Source organism: Diplotaxodon limnothrissa, linkage group LG9, assembly GCF_057381915.1.
Source record: "Diplotaxodon limnothrissa isolate DT_005_m linkage group LG9, D_limnothrissa_male_GT1.1, whole genome shotgun sequence".
NCBI lineage: Eukaryota > Metazoa > Chordata > Actinopteri > Cichliformes > Cichlidae > Diplotaxodon > Diplotaxodon limnothrissa.
In genome coordinates, this window is record NC_140604.1 from 19748487 (window position 1) to 19765847 (window position 17361).

Sequence of the window (17361 nt, forward strand, 5' to 3'; positions counted from 1 at the left end):
GGCTCACCTGTGCATATAGTTCCTTTGTGTATTGCTGCTGAATGTTTGGATCCTGTTTTCAGTGGAGTTGACTGTACATGATGCTGAACATTTGGTAAGCAACTTACACTGAGGGAAAAAGGAAAGAATTACTACATCAGTTTTTAAAAAATATAGCACGGCCCTGACTGAAAAGTCATTTTTCAAGCTGGACATCAGCATAATTCACTAAAACTGACTAAGTGATTTGTTTCTGTAGCTTTCCCGTCTCCATCTTTTAAAACTGTACTCACTGTTTCAATCATGTTCCTGAAAAAAAAAAAATGCTGCCACTCTGACTGAAGTTACCATAAACTTTCAGCAATCCATCATCCACGCCATATTAAGCACAGATCAGACGCCATCCACGTTGCGAATTAGATTTGCAGAAGAGAACTCCTTGGAGATAATCACTTTCTCATCACCAGCAATGAACGTGTGGCAAATTCAGATGTGGATATGATGGGTAAAACAAGCCAGATGTGCAAGCGCAGTCCCCTCCCCCTCACCAAAATCTATTAGAATTCTGTTGTTGCTTTTATCCGAGTGCAACAAGAGTTAACTGACAGCAGCAAAAAGTTTTATCAAAGCTGATATTAGTAGGGAGCATTCAGCAGGACAGGTTAGTTTCTTTAAGAAACCGTTTTCTTAGCGCTTGAAGATTAAATCTGCTGGGAGCCATCATCTTGGAGAACATTTTCTTTCTTCCTGACAGTCGTGCTGCTCTGTATCTGTGCTCCAACATTGTGCCGCCAGCAGCACAAGTGAGTGCTGCACCTTCTTAGCCACGTCGCTCTTGATAAAGTCTCTCACGGTTTAAATGATAAAAATTCAAAATACAGGAGCTTCCACTATACTGAATTGCACAGGGTGCTTGCTGAGGCAAAAAATACCAAATGTTCAAAGTGTCAAAATTTGGTGTTAAGCTAAAGGTCCAACAGTTTAGTAAGGGTGAGTTTACATGTCAATGGTTGTAGTGCAATGAACACACTCTAGGTAAGTGAGTGTTTCTGGCATGACACTGCCATCCAGTGGTGTGCTCTGTGAAGTCACCACACCACTGTGAGAACTAGTGTTTTCAGTAATGTAACAGACGACAATACCGTCGGCATTTCTTTAATAAACATTTGCCAAAGGTGGAGGAGGAGGGTGGTTGACAAATCATTTTAGTACAAAAGAAAAGAAAGAAAAAAAACAGGAAAAAAAAGAAGACATTGTTTTCTTTTCAAACTCTGATTATGCTTCTTTGTTTTGCTTGTGATTTTACAACACCGACTGGCAAAAAAAGGCATGTGGAATTCAAACAGCCTTTCTCCATGAAGCTGGATCAGATTTGGTGCATTTGTCTGAGAGGTTACTACTCCTTATTCTCTCAATTAGCTTGTTGTGCTCATGACTAATCTGACCCAAATGGGCCACCACTGTTTGAAGATAATCTTGACAATAGAAAAAGGAGGACAACATTACTTATGGGTTATATTCCTAATTGTGCAGATGGAGCACATCATCCATTTCCTTTCATAACCAAAAATAGTTTCCGCCTACTTCACTCAGTAGTGCAAAACATTAATACTAGTCTGCTCTGAAGCAATTACAGAAAGGCTAAGGTAGAGTTTTAAAATTTACCCAGCCTGATAAATGTACACTCAAAAAGATCAGAGTTTAATTTAAAAGACAGCAGAATAGATTACAAAAAAAATATGAAAATGGTATGAGCAATAAAAGCTCCTCCGATGTTAACTGTCCTTCTGCAGCGTATTCCACATTCCAGACTGAGGAGGAATACAACGCCTTATACAGATTTAAGTTATTAAAAACTTAATGTGCATCTCCAGATCCATCTAATCTGGTCTAAGAGGCTTCAGGGTCAACCCTTTCACCCATAGTCACTTTACATATTTCCAGTCTTTCAGAAAGGCAGCCCTCGGCCTCTGATTGTTGCCGTCGAGTTCACATGTGGGACAAAGCCAAGGGGTAGTGGTGGAGCCCCGACTTGAGAGGGGGAGCCCCAGGGTTGTCCTGGTGCTGGGATGGGTGGTGGAGGAGGTACACCATCCTTTCTTGCCATGGCATGGTTGTAAAGGTGGATAGCACTGGGGTTAGACTGTCCCTCCACAGGTAAAGGGCTGTGATTGTACTCAAAACGGTGGTCCTTGTCCCCAGTGAAAACCATACTGCTGGGTCCAGAAGCTCCGGCACTTGGAGGGAATGGGTCGGGGTGGGCTGGAGCAAGAGCCCCAGGAGCAGTAGAGGAGCTGGCAGCCTGTCCAGGCCCACTAAACACTTCTCTCAGAGTGTGAGGTGGCAAGCCCCCACCCAACATATGACCCATGTAGCTTTCCCCAAACCCTGCAGGTGTAAAAGGTGGAGGAGGTGGATGGCTGTATTCGCCACCGTATCCAGAACCTTCTGCAGTGGGCAGAGGTGGATAGTCTGGCTCTGGGGGTCTCCCTCCGTCACCTGCACCTGCAGATGCAATAGGGGGGGCATGGCCTGTCTTGGGCTCAGGTGGTGGCTGCCGGTAGTCAAGGTCAGCATGTGGAGGTGGCTCCGGAGGCTCTGGTGGTCTCTGGTCTGGGGGCAGGATGGACACCCCACTTACATCAGACACTGAAAACACAGTTGCACAATGTATTATATTGCACATGTATAATATTAGTTCACTTTTTGATGATCAGCTAATAAAAAAACTCCGATTATTTTCATTTTTAAAGCAAAATCAGAAAAAATATTTCTGCTGGTCTGACAAGATATTTGACCTTCAGTGGTATAAAAGTTAAAGAAAAAGTATTTGTCAATCTACTGAGGTACACAGACACAGTGTGTTCAGAAGGCAGCTCACCTGGTGAGACAGGACTGGGCTCAGGAGGCTGTTTAACCTCTGGAGGTAGAAGCGGTGCTGCAGCTCCAGCAGAGTTGGTGCTCTCTACTCCTTCTCCACCATCGACTGGTTCCTGCCTTTGTGTATGCTGAGCCTGGAGGAGCTGAGCTAGCAGCATAGTCATGGCTGTCTGTGTGGCAGCTGCAGCCTCGCCTTCTGGAATATTTGACGGAGCAGACATCGGGGGCGAAGGAGGTTTGGGCATTGGAGGAGTACGGGGTACTCCTGCTGGGGCTGTGGGTGGGGGAGGCTTGGCAGTTGCAGGCTGAAGAGGAGGCTCAGCTGGGTCAGTGGGAGCTAAGGCTTTAGAGAGCTGCTGTAATGTCTCTTGGTTGACCTTTGAGCTCATGGACTGGACAAACTGGGCTGTGCTGACTGCACTCTTTGGCTGCCCTAAGAAGTTCAGGAGAACTGCCAGCTGTTCCTGGGTTAACTGTGAGTTTGCTCCCTTTGGGTCTGTAGGAAGACAAATGACAAGATTGAGCAGAAGTCATAACACTGATAATATCCTGAATGCAATATATGAAAGCAAAAGTTCCTTTAACAACTTCTGGCCATATCATATTTATAAAAAAGGCTTTTGTTTAAAATAACTTCATTTCGGGAAACAGCCGTATATATTATAACCTTGCATGACAAGTTCTATCCTTTTTTAAATACATAAATCTAATCGATGACATATTTACTTTTCCCAAGTGAAGAGAATGGAAATATCAGTCTGCAAGATTCATTACTAGAGCAAGAACCAAGAGTCACATATATATATATTTCTGTGGAAGGAAATTACAATATGAGCATAAGTGAGTTTGGTTCAGTGTGTTGTCTAGCAACACGGATCTTTTAAATATTTCAGAGAAGAAGGCAAAGGCAGATTAGTGAATAAATGAATGACTGAGCTACATTCCGGATGTAATGGCTATTTAACCGAACAGTGACCTCCAGTTTAACCTCTAGTTAAAGCATGTTAGTCTGGTGAAAGCTGTAATGTTTTAAAAAGCTCATTTCCATACATTACCTCACAGCTCAGAGGTAACAAGTTGATTTTTAAATACATCAGACTATCCGAGTTTACTTTTAGCTCATGAAACTAAGGTATGAAATGAAACCAAGTGTAAGACGACAACACCTTAAATAAATAAAAGCAGTCGTCAAACTCACCTAGCAGAGCAGAAGCAGCTGCATTCTGGGCTTTGATGGCTCCGGGGGCAGACAAACCCTGCGGCGTGTTACTGCGACTGTCATCAAGGCCCAGCTCTTTGCGGGGTGCCTTTGGAGCTGCCAGTTCTTCCGGCATCTGCTTCTGTCGCCTGCGTTTCTTACTCCACAGCTCATGACAGTCCTGCCAAAGTGGGAGACTAAAGAAGTGGAGAAAGTAAAAGATCTGATGAGCACAGCAACACTACAGGATGAACATGATGATGGAACATGAACCCAAACGTACTCTGGTGGAGGCATCTTGTCTGGATCTACATCCTTGAGAAACTCGCTGCCCAACGCCTGTTCAGCTGTGCAGCGTTTGCTGGGGTCCAGATTGAGCATGTGGTCAAAAAGATCGAGGGCAGCTGGAGGGATGCTGAACAGCAGCAAAAGCACAGGAACATGTTTAAAATAAATGCTGGAAGGCCAAATTCCACAGATACGACTTACAATAAGAAAAAGTAAACATCAACCTACAAAGCAAACTCCTCTCGTAGTCGTCGCCGGTACTGCTTCTTTGGTTTCATGGTGTTGAAGAAGGGAAGCTTTATGACATCTGGCCAGACTGCAGGACAGGGGCTGCCACATATGCGGCTAAAAAAAAAACCAGAAAGGCATTTTTTCTAAAAAGTACAGTAAAGAGCAGAGGTAACAGAGGTAAAGCATTACATCTGTGTACAGCAGAGCTCACTTCTTTCCTCTTTCAACCACCAATGTGTGATGGAAATATGAGGAAAATAAAATGTGAGGAGAAATAAATGTATTTCTTTAATTTCAAAGCTCACAGGAGGGAAACTGTATCTGTGGCCCTGTGTGAGAGCCAGTCATGGTTTAGGAATTTAGGCTATGCTTACCTAATAAGCTCTAACTGGGCAAGCTCCTGGTTAGCTTGAAAGATTGGCTTCTTTGTGAACAGCTCACCAAGAATGCATCTTTAATAGACAAAATAACACAATTCATGACACACATATGCCACCTTTCAGATATTCTCATTATTAAATGTTTATGATTAACAATAAAAGTATCAGCACTTACCCACAGCTCCATACATCAATAGCAGGTGTGTACCTCTCTTCTCCCAGAAGTAACTCTGGGGGACGGTACCATAGTGTGATCACTTTATTGGTATATGGTCGACTGAAAATACAAAAACAAAGACAACATCTGTTTATTAGTATCAAAATCACACCCAAAAGATACCGGTAATGATAAATAAGTATCTTACATAAGGTAAGATTCAGAAATAGAATGTATGAGGGCTCACCTCTCTTCAGAGTTATACAGCCGAGCAAGACCAAAGTCTGCAAGCTTTATTTGACCTCTGAGTAGAAGGGAAAAAAAGAAAAGAAAAACACTGCTTAAAGCGTACTTGAAAGCATCCTTAGCAAGGTTTTAAAACATGAAGCACTAAGTTCTTGTAAATGGGTAAAAAAAGGCAATCTTACTTGTTATTGAGCAGAATATTGGAGCACTTAATGTCTCTATGAAGAAAGTTCTTCTTGTGGCAGTAATCGAGTCCCTCCAGCAACTGTCGCATGAAAGACTTTATGTGGCTCTCATTAAAATGAACGAGACCAGACTCAAGCAAACCCATCAGGTCGTGATCCATGTACTCAAATACAAGATAAAAAGCACCTAAGACAAAAGGGAAAGAAAGAATTTTAAAGAATAAATAAATATCTTTTAAACTATTTTTAAAATTCCACTAAGTATCATAAATATTCACAAAAATATAAATTACCTTTATCATTCTTGAAGTCTAGAGCATCCTCTTTGTCTGTGACAATCTCCTTCATGTTGATAATACTTTTATGGTTCAGTTGACGTAAAATTTTAATCTCTCTGATGGCTGTAATTGGGAAGCCTTCCTTTTCATTGTCAAGTCGAACCTTCTTCAATGCCACCATTTCAGCTAACAGACAACAGAAAGAAATACATAAAACAGATCTTTATGACAATATTGACTTGTATGTCAAAGAAAAACTGCACTTTCTGAAGAATACACTATGAATCAGTGCCAAAGTTGGTGTAGAGGAATTAGGAGAATATTAATCTTCAGTAAAACTCACCGGTGTCTTTATCTTTAGCTTTGTACACTTGACCGTAGGTTCCTTCCCCTGTGATTCCAATGATCTCGAACTTGTCAACACAACGTTTTCCCCAGTCTATGGCAATTTCCTTAATTTCACCATATCTTGGACCACAGATTCTGGCAATTACAAATTTAATTTTACATTGAAATAATAGTAACACAGAAAACAGCAGCAACAGCACAAAACAAAAAGTGATTTAGCACTATATACATCAAGAACATACTTAGGTCTTCGGCGAATTGTTTGGGACTTCTTGTCATCAGATGGGCTCTGGGTAGAATCTGTGCTTCCAGGAAGTTCAGGGGGCAGAGGCAAGTCTGTTAAAAGCTGACGAGCCTTTTTCTCTGACTTTTTCTTCCCTGAGAGTGAGCTGTCTTTCAAGCTGCAAAAATGTTGAAAGAGCATTAGCATACTGAAACAGTCTGATCATATCTACAGAGTACAAACATTTCCTGGTCAGCACATCCATACCTTTCTCCTTTGTCCATGTGCTCAATAACTGTTTGGGGCAATGGCAGCAATGGGAGGGTAGACATGGCTTGACCTGTGGTACGTTCCTTTTCTTTGCCTTGTCCAGAGGCTGGTGCTTTCCTCTTGTCCCGATGTATAGAGTCATCTTTGCCCTTTACATCCCTGTCCCTGCTGGTCTGGTGCTCTGTTGTCTTCTTGGATGACCTCTCTGAGGGTGACTGAGGCTGGGTTGATGTGGGAGTTCGGGGTCCCTTCTCCGGTTGAGGTGGAGAAGGAGGGCGACCCTTTCTGGAGTTGTGATTCGATTTAGGGCTGGGCTGATGAGCGGACGAGGAACCCTTGGTGGGAGTCGATGTATTGCTCGAATTCTTGGCCTTAGCAGCTGCTTCTGCAGCTTTAGCCTTTTTCTGCTTACTGAGTTCAGCAGCAAGGCTAGTTTTGAAGGTGAGCGTGCTTGGTGAAAGACTAGATGGCCGACTACGGGAACGAGAGTGGCGGTGTCGGCTGCGAGAACGTGAATGCCTTGAAGTTGAATATGGACTTCTACTGCGTGACCTAGCAGATCGCCTGGAAAGGAAATGATGAGAACAGCATGTTCAGTTGGTACATCAAAAGCACTTATAATTCAAGGTATTTCAGTCAGATTAGCAACTGCAGTGACACATGCAAGTTGTTTTTTGGGTTGTTTTTTTTTTTTAATGAAAAATGAAACAGTGCAGCCTTATTATAACAAATCTAATAAAGTCACCACACCAACAGAGCATGTGCAACAAATTAAACATGTTCAATTAGCTGCGTAATAACAACTCACCTGACATCAGGACTTGGGCTCAAGGACTTCCTATATGGACTCCGTGATCGCCTCCGGTTACCATAAGGACTTGAGCCAAACTCTCCTTGTTCATAAGGACTGTGCCGACCGTAACTCGGAGACCTGCGCCAGTTCACTGGGCTCACAGGTGATCTCTTCCTTTTGTTGCTCGAGTATGAACTGGGTGACTTGGGGGCACCGTACGACCCATACATGTCTGCATCTCGGCTGTAATATGTGGAACTGGGAGAAAGTCTTTTGCTCGCATAAGTTGGACTTCTTCTAGATATCAGCTGGTTATAACCGCCAGGAGACTGGTAGTTATATGAATATGATGTCCCATAGGGACTTTCTGATTTAAAACCAGGACTTCTCCTGTATGCCCTGAGGTCCTCACGATCATCTCTGTAAGACTGTGGAGCATCTCTGTATGCAGATGGGGGCTCTTTATCAGATCTTGTTTTACTTCTGTGCCTTTTTGAATCCCTTTTATCAGCAGATTGTGAGGACTGGGATGTAGATGTCCTTTTGCCATTCCTGTCACTGCTCCTTGTAGTGTCTCTGTGATTTTTAGAGCCACTCAGGCTTCCTCCACTCCTGGCTTTTGAGGAGTCCCTCTCCCGACTGTGACGGTCTTTTTTCTTACTTAGCTCCTTCTCTTGCCTGCTTCTCTCAGGTGGTCCTCTTGTTTTCTCGTCCTTGCTGAGGCTTACTGCCTCCCGCTCTCTGGGGTGACTTCTGTCTGGGGATGCTGGTCCATTATAGTCAACATCGCTAAGTCGGTCCGCTGTGAGACTCTCAGCATGGGGGTCAAGTTTAGGAGACGGGCTCCCAGAAAAACGCTCTGACTGGGAGCTCACGTCATCGTACTCCACCAGTGTCCGAAGTTCAACATCTTTCTCAAAAGCACTTCTTCGATCATTGTCAGGGTCCTCTATTGTACCGGTATGCCACAAGCCTCTTTCCTTGGGTTGCCTGCGTTTCTTTCTTCTAGAAGCCGATGAGCGCCTCTTCTCACGGTGCCTGTCTCGCTGAGCGGCACCGCTCCCCGGTTTGCTACGCCTGTCCTGCCTGCTAGCATTTCTCTGTGCAGAGGGGCTCCGTCCCCGACCCTCGCGAAGCACCTCCGAATTAGGCATTTATCTCCCAAATAAATGCTACCACCACGCTAAGAATAATATATTCTCTAATTTACCAAAGCTATGTCCCTTGGTGTGTCGTGGAACAAAACATTGGGCTAGCTATGGTGACAGGCTAGTCAGCTAACGTAACAGCAAAATCACAGGTAGACAGCCAGCCAGCTAGCTAGCTTAACGTTAGCATTACAAAGCTAGTACAGTTCAGATTGAAGATAAAGTGAGTTAGTTCAGAGGGAAATTAATGACACTTAGTGCCAGCACACTCCGGCTCATATCAAATTCACAAAATGATTCTTGGTTACAGAGCCATACGATACTCAACCATTGTGTTCCAGGACGGACATCTCCCAGATTTATCAGCTAATGCTAGTCGGTTTAGCCAGCTAGTATTAACTGGCTAACTGTACTCGGCTACACAGTCGCATTCCGTTTCATGGTAAAAGCACAGGCCTAAAGCCTCTCTAAATTTAAGATCCACTTTTTCTAAAACGTTATCGTCTGTGCGAGCATGTAAATCCATTTACCGAATAGTGTTAAAATGTAAGTAGTCAACTCCGTCTCCTTCTCACAAACTTCTTGCCCTCCATCACACTCCGGTGTGCAACAAGGAAGTGAACAGCACGCGAGTTGGCCGGATAGTCCGCGGCTAACCAGCTAGCCGCTAGCAACTTAGCCAGCTAGCTTCTCCTTGTGTGGAGTTCAAGACAACTCAGTCAACATGCAAGAAAACAATGCCATTCAAAAACACGCCTGCGTCCACGTATCTTGCTGGACTGCTACCTCAGCTGATTGCAGCATTACCCGAAAGTAGCAAAACCTCTGCGTTAAATAGCTCAAAAAAATCTCTGAATGTGTTTATATTAATATAACTTTGTTCCCAGTACAGCTAACGGTACAGCTCACCCGGGCCCAGGCTGCTTTCAAACTACAGGCCTTGTGCGTCGCTGTCAACCAATGGCACTCGTATTCGTAATCCATTGGTAACGTCACAGCGAAAGGGAAACCCCTACCATCAAAAAACCACCACATAATATGATATGAAAATGCGATATTAACCAGAGTGTACAGGAGATGGTTATTTTCTACGTATCCAGTAAATGGAACTACAGGTTACGTCTTTCCATTGATTACAATAAGACCAGATGCTGCCGTCACGCGCCGTTAATCACAGTTAATCTGTTCCTCATTCCTCAGTTTAAATGATTAATTATTACTATACAGAATATGGTCATTTGTCAAGGGAATGATTGGAAAATTAAGAAGTTAAATTTAAGTATTAAAAACAAAACAGATTTTCTTTTTATTAAAGAAAAAAAACTTTCCAAACCTACCTGGCCTCAGGAAAAAGTAAATACCCCTTAAACCTAGTAACCTATTGGGCCACCTTTGGGTGCAAGAACTGCAGTCAAGCATTTGCAATAACTGGCAATGAGTCTCACACATCAAAGGAATTTCGGCCCACTTTTCTTTGCAGAACTTTTCACATATGGTCAGGTAGGTTTGGATAACCTTTACCGAATACATTAAATCATTTACCAACTGCATTTTGCATTTACTCAGGATATTTTTTTAATAATATTAGAAGATGATCTGACTGGCAATGCACAAGCTCAACCGACACCTTAGTTTGCTCACTATTGTACAATAACATTTCAAATTCTGTGTGCGCATAGATACATTTATATGCAATAAAACTAAAATACCTTACAAATTACAACATCATTCATCGCAGACACGGTGTAACACGAGAAAGATACCTAAAAGCTAAAGCAATTTTTTACGTTTTTCTCTAAACCAAATGCACAAGCTGAAATTGTGACAAATATATTTATTTACCTGTTTTTATTGTTATTTATCCAACAAAGACACCAATAAATGTTACTTTTCCATTTTCTGGCAAGTGTTTTTGTGGTGTGTTTTTATGGACATGTCTTGCTATTTTCCTGGCAATACAGGCCTGCTGAAAGACTTCATGAGTTTCTAAGGAGCTTAGAAAGAACCTAGACACTTCAAGAGCTTGTTTTATGACCTTAAGATAGTGCTTTTCCTCTAAGAAAGATCAGGGTAAGGAGATAGAGATTATCCATGTTTATACATATAACACAGCACTTCAAAGTTCACCTGTTCAGTGCAAAAAACAATAAACGTATCACACAGAACATACACAAAGTGTTATTAGTAATGTCCACTTTATTTGCCATTTCCAAACTCACAAAAAAAATGAATTGAAATGTAAGCATCACCTCTTGTATTCACAAACAGATAGGCTACATTAGTGGTTATGTTAAAAATAAGTAAACATGAAGGAAACATTTAACTGGTGGCATACATACAACCATCCAATCAATTACATAGATACCTATAGATTTCTTTTTTTACTCCAAGGGTATAGAAAAGGCAAAACAAGTTATCTGAATACCCAGTAGGACAGTTCGCTCATAGCGTTCACACAAACATCTGTTTTAGTATTTCACTGAAATTTTTCGGGCTATCAAGTCTATTAAATTAATATGTGGAAACAAAGTAACAGCAGTAGAATGATTATGAATGATGTCTCCTTGAATAAACAAAAACCCACAACAAACAACTGAAACAAGAAAGACTTTGTTTAGCCAGTGTTATAGTATGCAAGCATTACGGTAGTCACTTTATGTAGGGCAGCTTCTGTAATCCTCAACAATGAAGACACAATGCGGTTAATGTAATAATCTCAAGCTAAAGAAGGAGAGTAATAATAAACTGGGATCTTTATGCTCATTCCAGTTTCTGTGCGTGCCACTTTAACTTTCAGGGCGTTTCAATCATTATGTGGTGCACTGGAGTTTAGCCCTTAGGACATATATTAGAATAAACTGCTTACCAATCAGTTTGATGCCACCTCACGTTACTGTTTTAAAGTCCAACTCCTCCTACTATGTGCTTTGCTGTAGACATGAGTTGCATGATAAACGCACATTAAAAAGACAAACATACAGACAAAAGAAAGCTTCATAGCTGTTGGATGACACACTTTTTTCCAAACTGCAGTCAGATCTCTAAATGGCGCTCCAGCTCAAGTGCTTCTAGTTCTCAATAGTTTCTAGACCCAGTCAGTGTTTTAAACTGTTTCCAAGTTTCACATTTCCTCTTTGCAATTACAGCAAACATTTTGCATAGACTCCAGTGTTGGGCACGTTATTGGTTGTGGCAATCTTTTAGTGTAAATGGTGAGCAGCTTATTAAGTTAACGATTGGTAGTGAATCAGAGAGAAAAATGGCAACAACCTCAATGTGGCTGTTTAACTTTACTGAAATATTAAAAACAAATAATAAGTTACTAAAAATAAATTATATTGTTCACAAGAAAAGAAAAGGCTCAGTCATAAATTAAGAAACAAGGGGCAGTTTTCACAGTGTATTTTGGTCTATGCATTCTCAATTTGCCAATTTCTATACACTGTTTCAACCTTTGCCTCTAAAATGCCATCTACAAGATAAAATGAACACATTCGGCATGTTACTACAGCACTGTAACACAGGGTAGCCTTGCACAAAAAGTAGCAAAGTAGAACGCCAGTGACCTCTAAACTCTGCAAATCATTGGCAGTCTAAGATTACAGGCAAACAGGATGAGTATGAGGGGATGTTTCACATTCACAATGGACAGAGAGGCAACAGTGACGCACTGCACAAGAATTACTAAAGCCCTCATAACCTTGCATTTCTTTCCCCAGGCGAATCAGACTGAAATCTCGACGCTTCCCGACACTCCTTTTGACTTTTGCAAAGACTGTAGTGCTTACTTTTGATGCTCGTTACAGCAAGCTGTCATTCACTTCAAATAATAAGTGGGCACTTGTTTGTACTAGCTAGCGTTTTTCTTTGGCGACTAAAACTTTTTTTGGACAAGTATCACCTCACGTCTATGCAGCCTGCAGTCTCATTTTCATTTCATGCCTTAAAAATGATCTATTCATTAATTTACCCCAGCTTTCCAATTAAGGACTTTTCCATTTAACAAAAGGAAAAAGGAGATACAAGTTTGCAGATTAAATGTCAGGAAAAATTATAAATGAAAAAAGACATTTTTTACATGTTACAATGTGTTTCTTTGTTTTTAAAATTAAGATGTGTCAGCATGTAAAGGATGTAGTGTTATGGAATCACCTTTTATCTGAGCACCAGGGATTCCTTTATCGCAAAAAAGACAATGCCAAGTGAGGTAAAACTTCTGAAATGTTAGAATTGAAAAAGAGTTCAAGTGTTGCAAAATCCCTCACAGATTCAAGGGTAACAATTAATGTCCATTGTGCATTTGAGAAGACTCAAAAGTCTGTGGGGTAAGGGGAGAGATTAGTGGAAACATTAGTGCGCTTATCTTACACTGGGTGATATGATAGAGGAGAAGAAGGGAAATGTTTGACGTCACGACTAAAAAGAAGTATACTTAACTGTACAACGTAGTAAAACTGAGGTGTAAAACGACAAATAGGAATGGCATCAAATTTTGTCTCGAGCTTTGATAATGAAACTTTTTTTCTAATTGAAAGGTTTCATAGGCTCAGTGCAATGTTCATCTCCTCTGTGGCTCTTGATGAACTCTGGGTTGACACTACACTGCCGAGTCTGTTAACTAACCCTTCTTACCAAAGATGGTGGATTAATTAAAAGGGATTGGGGCTTTCCAGTACTGAGCTCCAGTTACATCTTCCCTGTTTAAACCTTGGCGCTTAGACTTTCATTTAAATCTTTTTTTCAACTTGCACTGCACAGCTCTCTTAATATGTGTGTTACACACACACACACGTCAGACTTTACAATGAAAAGTTTTGGAACATTTCAGGACTTAGCCTCTCAAGCTTAGGTCTAAATTAAAAACACCACTGAATTATTACACTCTGTAATGTGGGCAGAGTGAGAAAGAGAGAGAGTACATAAATTATTTGGAGTGTCAGCACATAAAAAGTTAGAGCTATAAATGGTGTATGAAGCGCCACCTTACTACTTCCTGACACATGGTCAGATGTCCTGTTAACCAGGAACAGAAGGTCATGGTCAGGTATGGGCACAAAAAATTAAATTAAATTAAAATTTAAAAAAAAAAGCAAAAGTCTGAGAAATGCGTATGTACATAAGCAGCGAGCCTGCTCCCTCTAACGACTATAAAATACAGCATCTCTCTCTAATTCTCTTGGCCAAACTTTTACTTTTCTTCTTCCCGTTTTTCTCTTTGCTGTCCTCCATTTTTCTTGCCCGGATCTCTCTCATTAGGTCGAAAAAAACCTGTTAACAGGAGAACATAAAAAACACAAGTGTTCACATTTCTGTGTTTATGTGTCTGTTTTGCTTGGTGTCAGCATAGGAAGGAATTATTATGTTCAGCAAGTTAAACAAACCTTGTCAACATTGGCACGAGTTTTGGCCGAAGTCTCCACGTAGCACACGCCCCACTGCTCTGCACGTGCCTTTGCCTCATCTGCGCTAACCTGCCGTCGGTCGTCCAAGTCTGACTTATTACCAACCAGGAGAAAGGGCACATTCTCATCCTCCTTCACTCGCAGAATTTGCTCTCTGCAAAATGAACAGGAAATCTCATTCAGCCGTGAATTATGTAAATAAACAGAGCGCTGCATGGTAAATGCACAAAATCCTTACTCATATGAGTCTAGTCAACCTGATGGAAGAAAAACCTTGAGTTGTGATGAAGTATCAAAAAAGCAAAGGAAGAAGAATAGCTTAATTACATCCTAATGGATGGGTAAGTGCTTCATTAAAAGAATCTAAGTGGCTGCACCTGAAGTCTACTGTTGCTGCAAAAGACTCCAGCTCTGTGATGGAAAATACGCAGAGGAAACCCTCGCCACTTCGGAAGTAGTTATCCCGGATGGCTGCGTAGTCCTCTTGCCCGGCTGTATCAAGGATGTCAATTTGCACCTCCTCTCCATCCAGCACCACTTTCTTCCTGTAACTGTCTGCTTTAGTGGGCTCGTAGTCTTCAACAAACTAGAAAACAGAAAGAGATCCATTATGCCAGAGTTTTTTTTTATTAAAACCTCAAAACTGGAATTTCAGTTGAGTACTGTGATGTGAGCAGCTCACCTCATCATACATGAACTGGAGTGTAAGAGCTGATTTGCCCACTCCTCCACTGCCAACCATTATCACTTTGTGAAGGGCTAGAGAGTTCTGCCCTTTTGGCTTTGCAGCTGCCATGGCTCTGTGTACCGAGAGATGCAAGTATCAAAGGGAGAAAGTGCAAGATGGCGGGAAGGGATTGTGAAATGTGAGGACTGCAAAAATCAGATCCAAAGACTGCAGGTCCAACAAAGGGCTGAATGATAGTTCCTGTGGAGAATTTAAAAAAGAAAAGAAAAAAAGAGAAAGATGTTGCATCATATTTTCCAGTGCCTCCAGGTTCCATTTCTGCATTTTGATTGCACAGTCATCATGGTAATAAATCCCAAACCAATAAAAGGCTAAAAAGCAGAAACTACAATTAGACTTGAGACGTCGCACAAAAGAATGATTCTCGGTAGCTTAACAAGAATGCAGGAAACATTGTCATGACACAAGACTGACGCATTAGAAATGCAAATTTATTTTCATTATAAATTCTGCTCTGAAGCCATTTGCCTGTGCAAATAGCACCTATCCCTTACTGCAGTATTACTTTCCTCTTTACAAACGCGACCGCAATACCACTTGACCTGTTAACAATTCAGGCCATAAGTATTCAGAAGTAACAGAAATCAGATCACACAAATTGTAAACGTGGCTCTAATTTCCAGCTGTACATTTTGTTTTTACATCTTGGTTAGTTGTGAAACACAAGCTGGAGAAAGCAATAGAAGTGCAAGTTACTACTGGTAGAAATATTACCCCTGGCATAATTTCCTCATACAAGAGACAAGAAATAATTTTCTTGTCCATGCAAAGACATTTACTAATCGATTTTATTTATTAATTTTTCCCTCTCAGATGTCTGAAGGTACACAAAGATTTGAAAGATTTATGAATATGTTGTTTGAATCAGTTTTAGGCCTAGTCCAGCAAAGGGATTCCTAACTTCTCCCAAGAAACTAACTCTTTAATTCCTGTGTAAAAACAGTTGTTAAGGTTATACCAAACAAACTGGTCGAAACATGACCCTCACATCACAGATGCACTGGCCAATCTACAACATAGCAAAAAGGTACATTTAACATAATCTTAAACCTCTTTTGCGTGTTGCTAAAATACCGAAACACAAATACCAATTCAGAAAGGCGCCTTGTGGGTGCAGTACTTTCGGCAGCCAAGTGTCACTACAAATACACATTGGAGCCTGAGGACCAAATACTGCTTGTCAATAGCACAGAAAAGGTAACGTTAACTACAAATAAAGCGCACAAATTCCACTAATAGAACAGTTTTAAGTGAACCTGCCCTAAGAAAAGGAAGACAAGTTTTGAAAAGTTGGCAGTACTTTATATGTCTTTGACAACAGTGGATAAAATGTGACACATGATAAAGCCATTGAGTGGCCTCTTTTCCATACTGGACTGTCCAAGAACACTATAGAAAATGCATACTGTCCAGAAATGTGTGTTCAAGCCCTTTCCTAAAGGCCAACACAAACCCTTTTTTTGGGGGGGGGGGGGGGGGGGGGGGGGGGATCAGGGATAAGCATGGGCTTGCAGCCAATTCGTCACTACACAAATTAACATAAAAGGTTTATATTTACTGCAAGTCAATAGTACTATAAAGAACTGAAGGAATGTTGCTTTACTTTCATCTTTTAAAGCTGCAAACATCTCTTAACAAGTTGTTTTGAGTGGAAGTGAAAAGGGAACTATTAACGAGTCAGTCGTTCTGGGCTTGGAGAGGCGTTTAACAACAATTTCTAAACAAACCCAAGTCACCTTATGTAAAGACAGGGAGACTGTAGAGACAATACTATGCCTTCAGTTTACAATCATCAGCACAAATGTGGGTGGAAAGTCAATACACCAGTTAGACAAATTAGTCAGCGAGTCATTATTTAGCAAATAAAAAACAAACAAGACGCCACACCATAAGCACACCAAGAATACAAAAAAACAAAATACTATACACAAAAATCTATACATAACATGAACTGAGAAATCAACTATTTAACCAACTATTTCAATAAAAGAAACTAGCACAGCAAATGTCAGTGTACACGTCCCTAACAACAACGTTAACTTATTAGCAACTTAGCTGGTTGACTGCTGGGCAATGTGGCTAACAAGCTAACTATGCTACCGGGCAGGTAAATGCCACCTGACATCAAAGTAACATTTCAGGATGAAGATAACATCTGAAAGACACGTCTCTAAAAGCGGATATTCTGCAACAGATGTTCGCTCGTTGCTTCCAAACTCAGTAGCTTCCTCGTTAGCGAGGGCGAGTGTGGACACACAGGGGGGTGGTGGTAAAGGGGAAAAAACGGCTAGCGAGCAGCTAATCATAACTAAATGATGCGACGCTAATAAAACTGAAAGACAAGCAGGGTCCGTTGCACCAGTACCATGTCTTGTATTAACACAAATCCAAAAATAAACAGCACTCACCTTGGCAAAAGGTCTGATGAAGCGGAATTTAAGGTGGCGAAACGAAAAGACTCAGCTAGCTACTTGTTAGCTCATGGCTAGCTTTCTAGCTAACTCCAGAGACCCGGCTGGTAGCTGTTAGCAGCAGACTGACTGCACGTCCTGTGGGCTTGGCTCCGACTGACAACGCCCGCCTGCTTGGGAGAAGCACACAGCGTCT

The 17361-nt window shown here is 41.4% G+C and overlaps 2 protein-coding genes across 2 annotated transcripts; both read right to left on the reverse strand.

The window, feature by feature from the left end:
• Positions 1–1272: 1272 nt before the first annotated feature.
• On the reverse strand, positions 1273–9496 carry cdk13 (cyclin dependent kinase 13). The gene is made up of 14 exons (XM_085362823.1): positions 7472–9496; positions 6661–7227; positions 6413–6571; positions 6166–6305; positions 5838–6008; positions 5542–5731; positions 5361–5417; positions 5132–5233; positions 4951–5028; positions 4574–4690; positions 4341–4472; positions 4058–4254; positions 2861–3355; positions 1273–2628 (listed from the first exon to the last, which is right to left on the reverse strand). The coding sequence occupies exons 1-14, from the start codon at positions 8608–8610 to the stop codon at positions 1928–1930; spliced, it is 4245 nt and encodes a 1414-aa protein (XP_085218949.1). The 5' UTR covers positions 8611–9496; the 3' UTR covers positions 1273–1927.
• Positions 9497–10893: 1397 nt separating this feature from the next.
• ralaa (RAS like proto-oncogene Aa) lies at positions 10894–17308 on the reverse strand. Its single transcript, XM_085362824.1, has 5 exons — positions 17163–17308; positions 14689–14934; positions 14384–14592; positions 13986–14160; positions 10894–13872 (listed from the first exon to the last, which is right to left on the reverse strand). Exons 2-5 carry the CDS (start codon positions 14800–14802, stop codon positions 13750–13752), a joined length of 621 nt encoding a protein of 206 aa, XP_085218950.1. The 5' UTR covers positions 14803–14934; positions 17163–17308; the 3' UTR covers positions 10894–13749.
• Between the last annotated feature and the right edge of the window lie 53 nt (positions 17309–17361).

Bases quoted from the DNA above. Each gene is read 5' to 3' on its own strand.
- cdk13 (XM_085362823.1), bottom strand. From the start codon at position 8,610: ATGCCTAATTCGGAGGTGCTTCGCGAGGGTCGGGGACGGAGCCCCTCT. The intron at 5,029-5,131 runs GTAAGTGCTGAT...TGTCTATTAAAG, and splicing joins ATTGATGTATGGAGCTGTGG to ATGCATTCTTGGTGAGCTGT. The intron at 3,356-4,057 runs GTGAGTTTGACG...GTCTTCCTACAG, and splicing joins AGCTGCTTCTGCTCTGCTAG to ACCCAAAGGGAGCAAACTCA.
- ralaa (XM_085362824.1), bottom strand. From the start codon at position 14,802: ATGGCAGCTGCAAAGCCAAAAGGGCAGAACTCTCTAGCCCTTCACAAA. The intron at 14,161-14,383 runs GTGCAGCCACTT...TTCATTTTGCAG, and splicing joins GCAGCAACAGTAGACTTCAG to AGAGCAAATTCTGCGAGTGA. The intron at 13,873-13,985 runs GTTTGTTTAACT...TCCTGTTAACAG, and splicing joins CTCGTGCCAATGTTGACAAG to GTTTTTTTCGACCTAATGAG.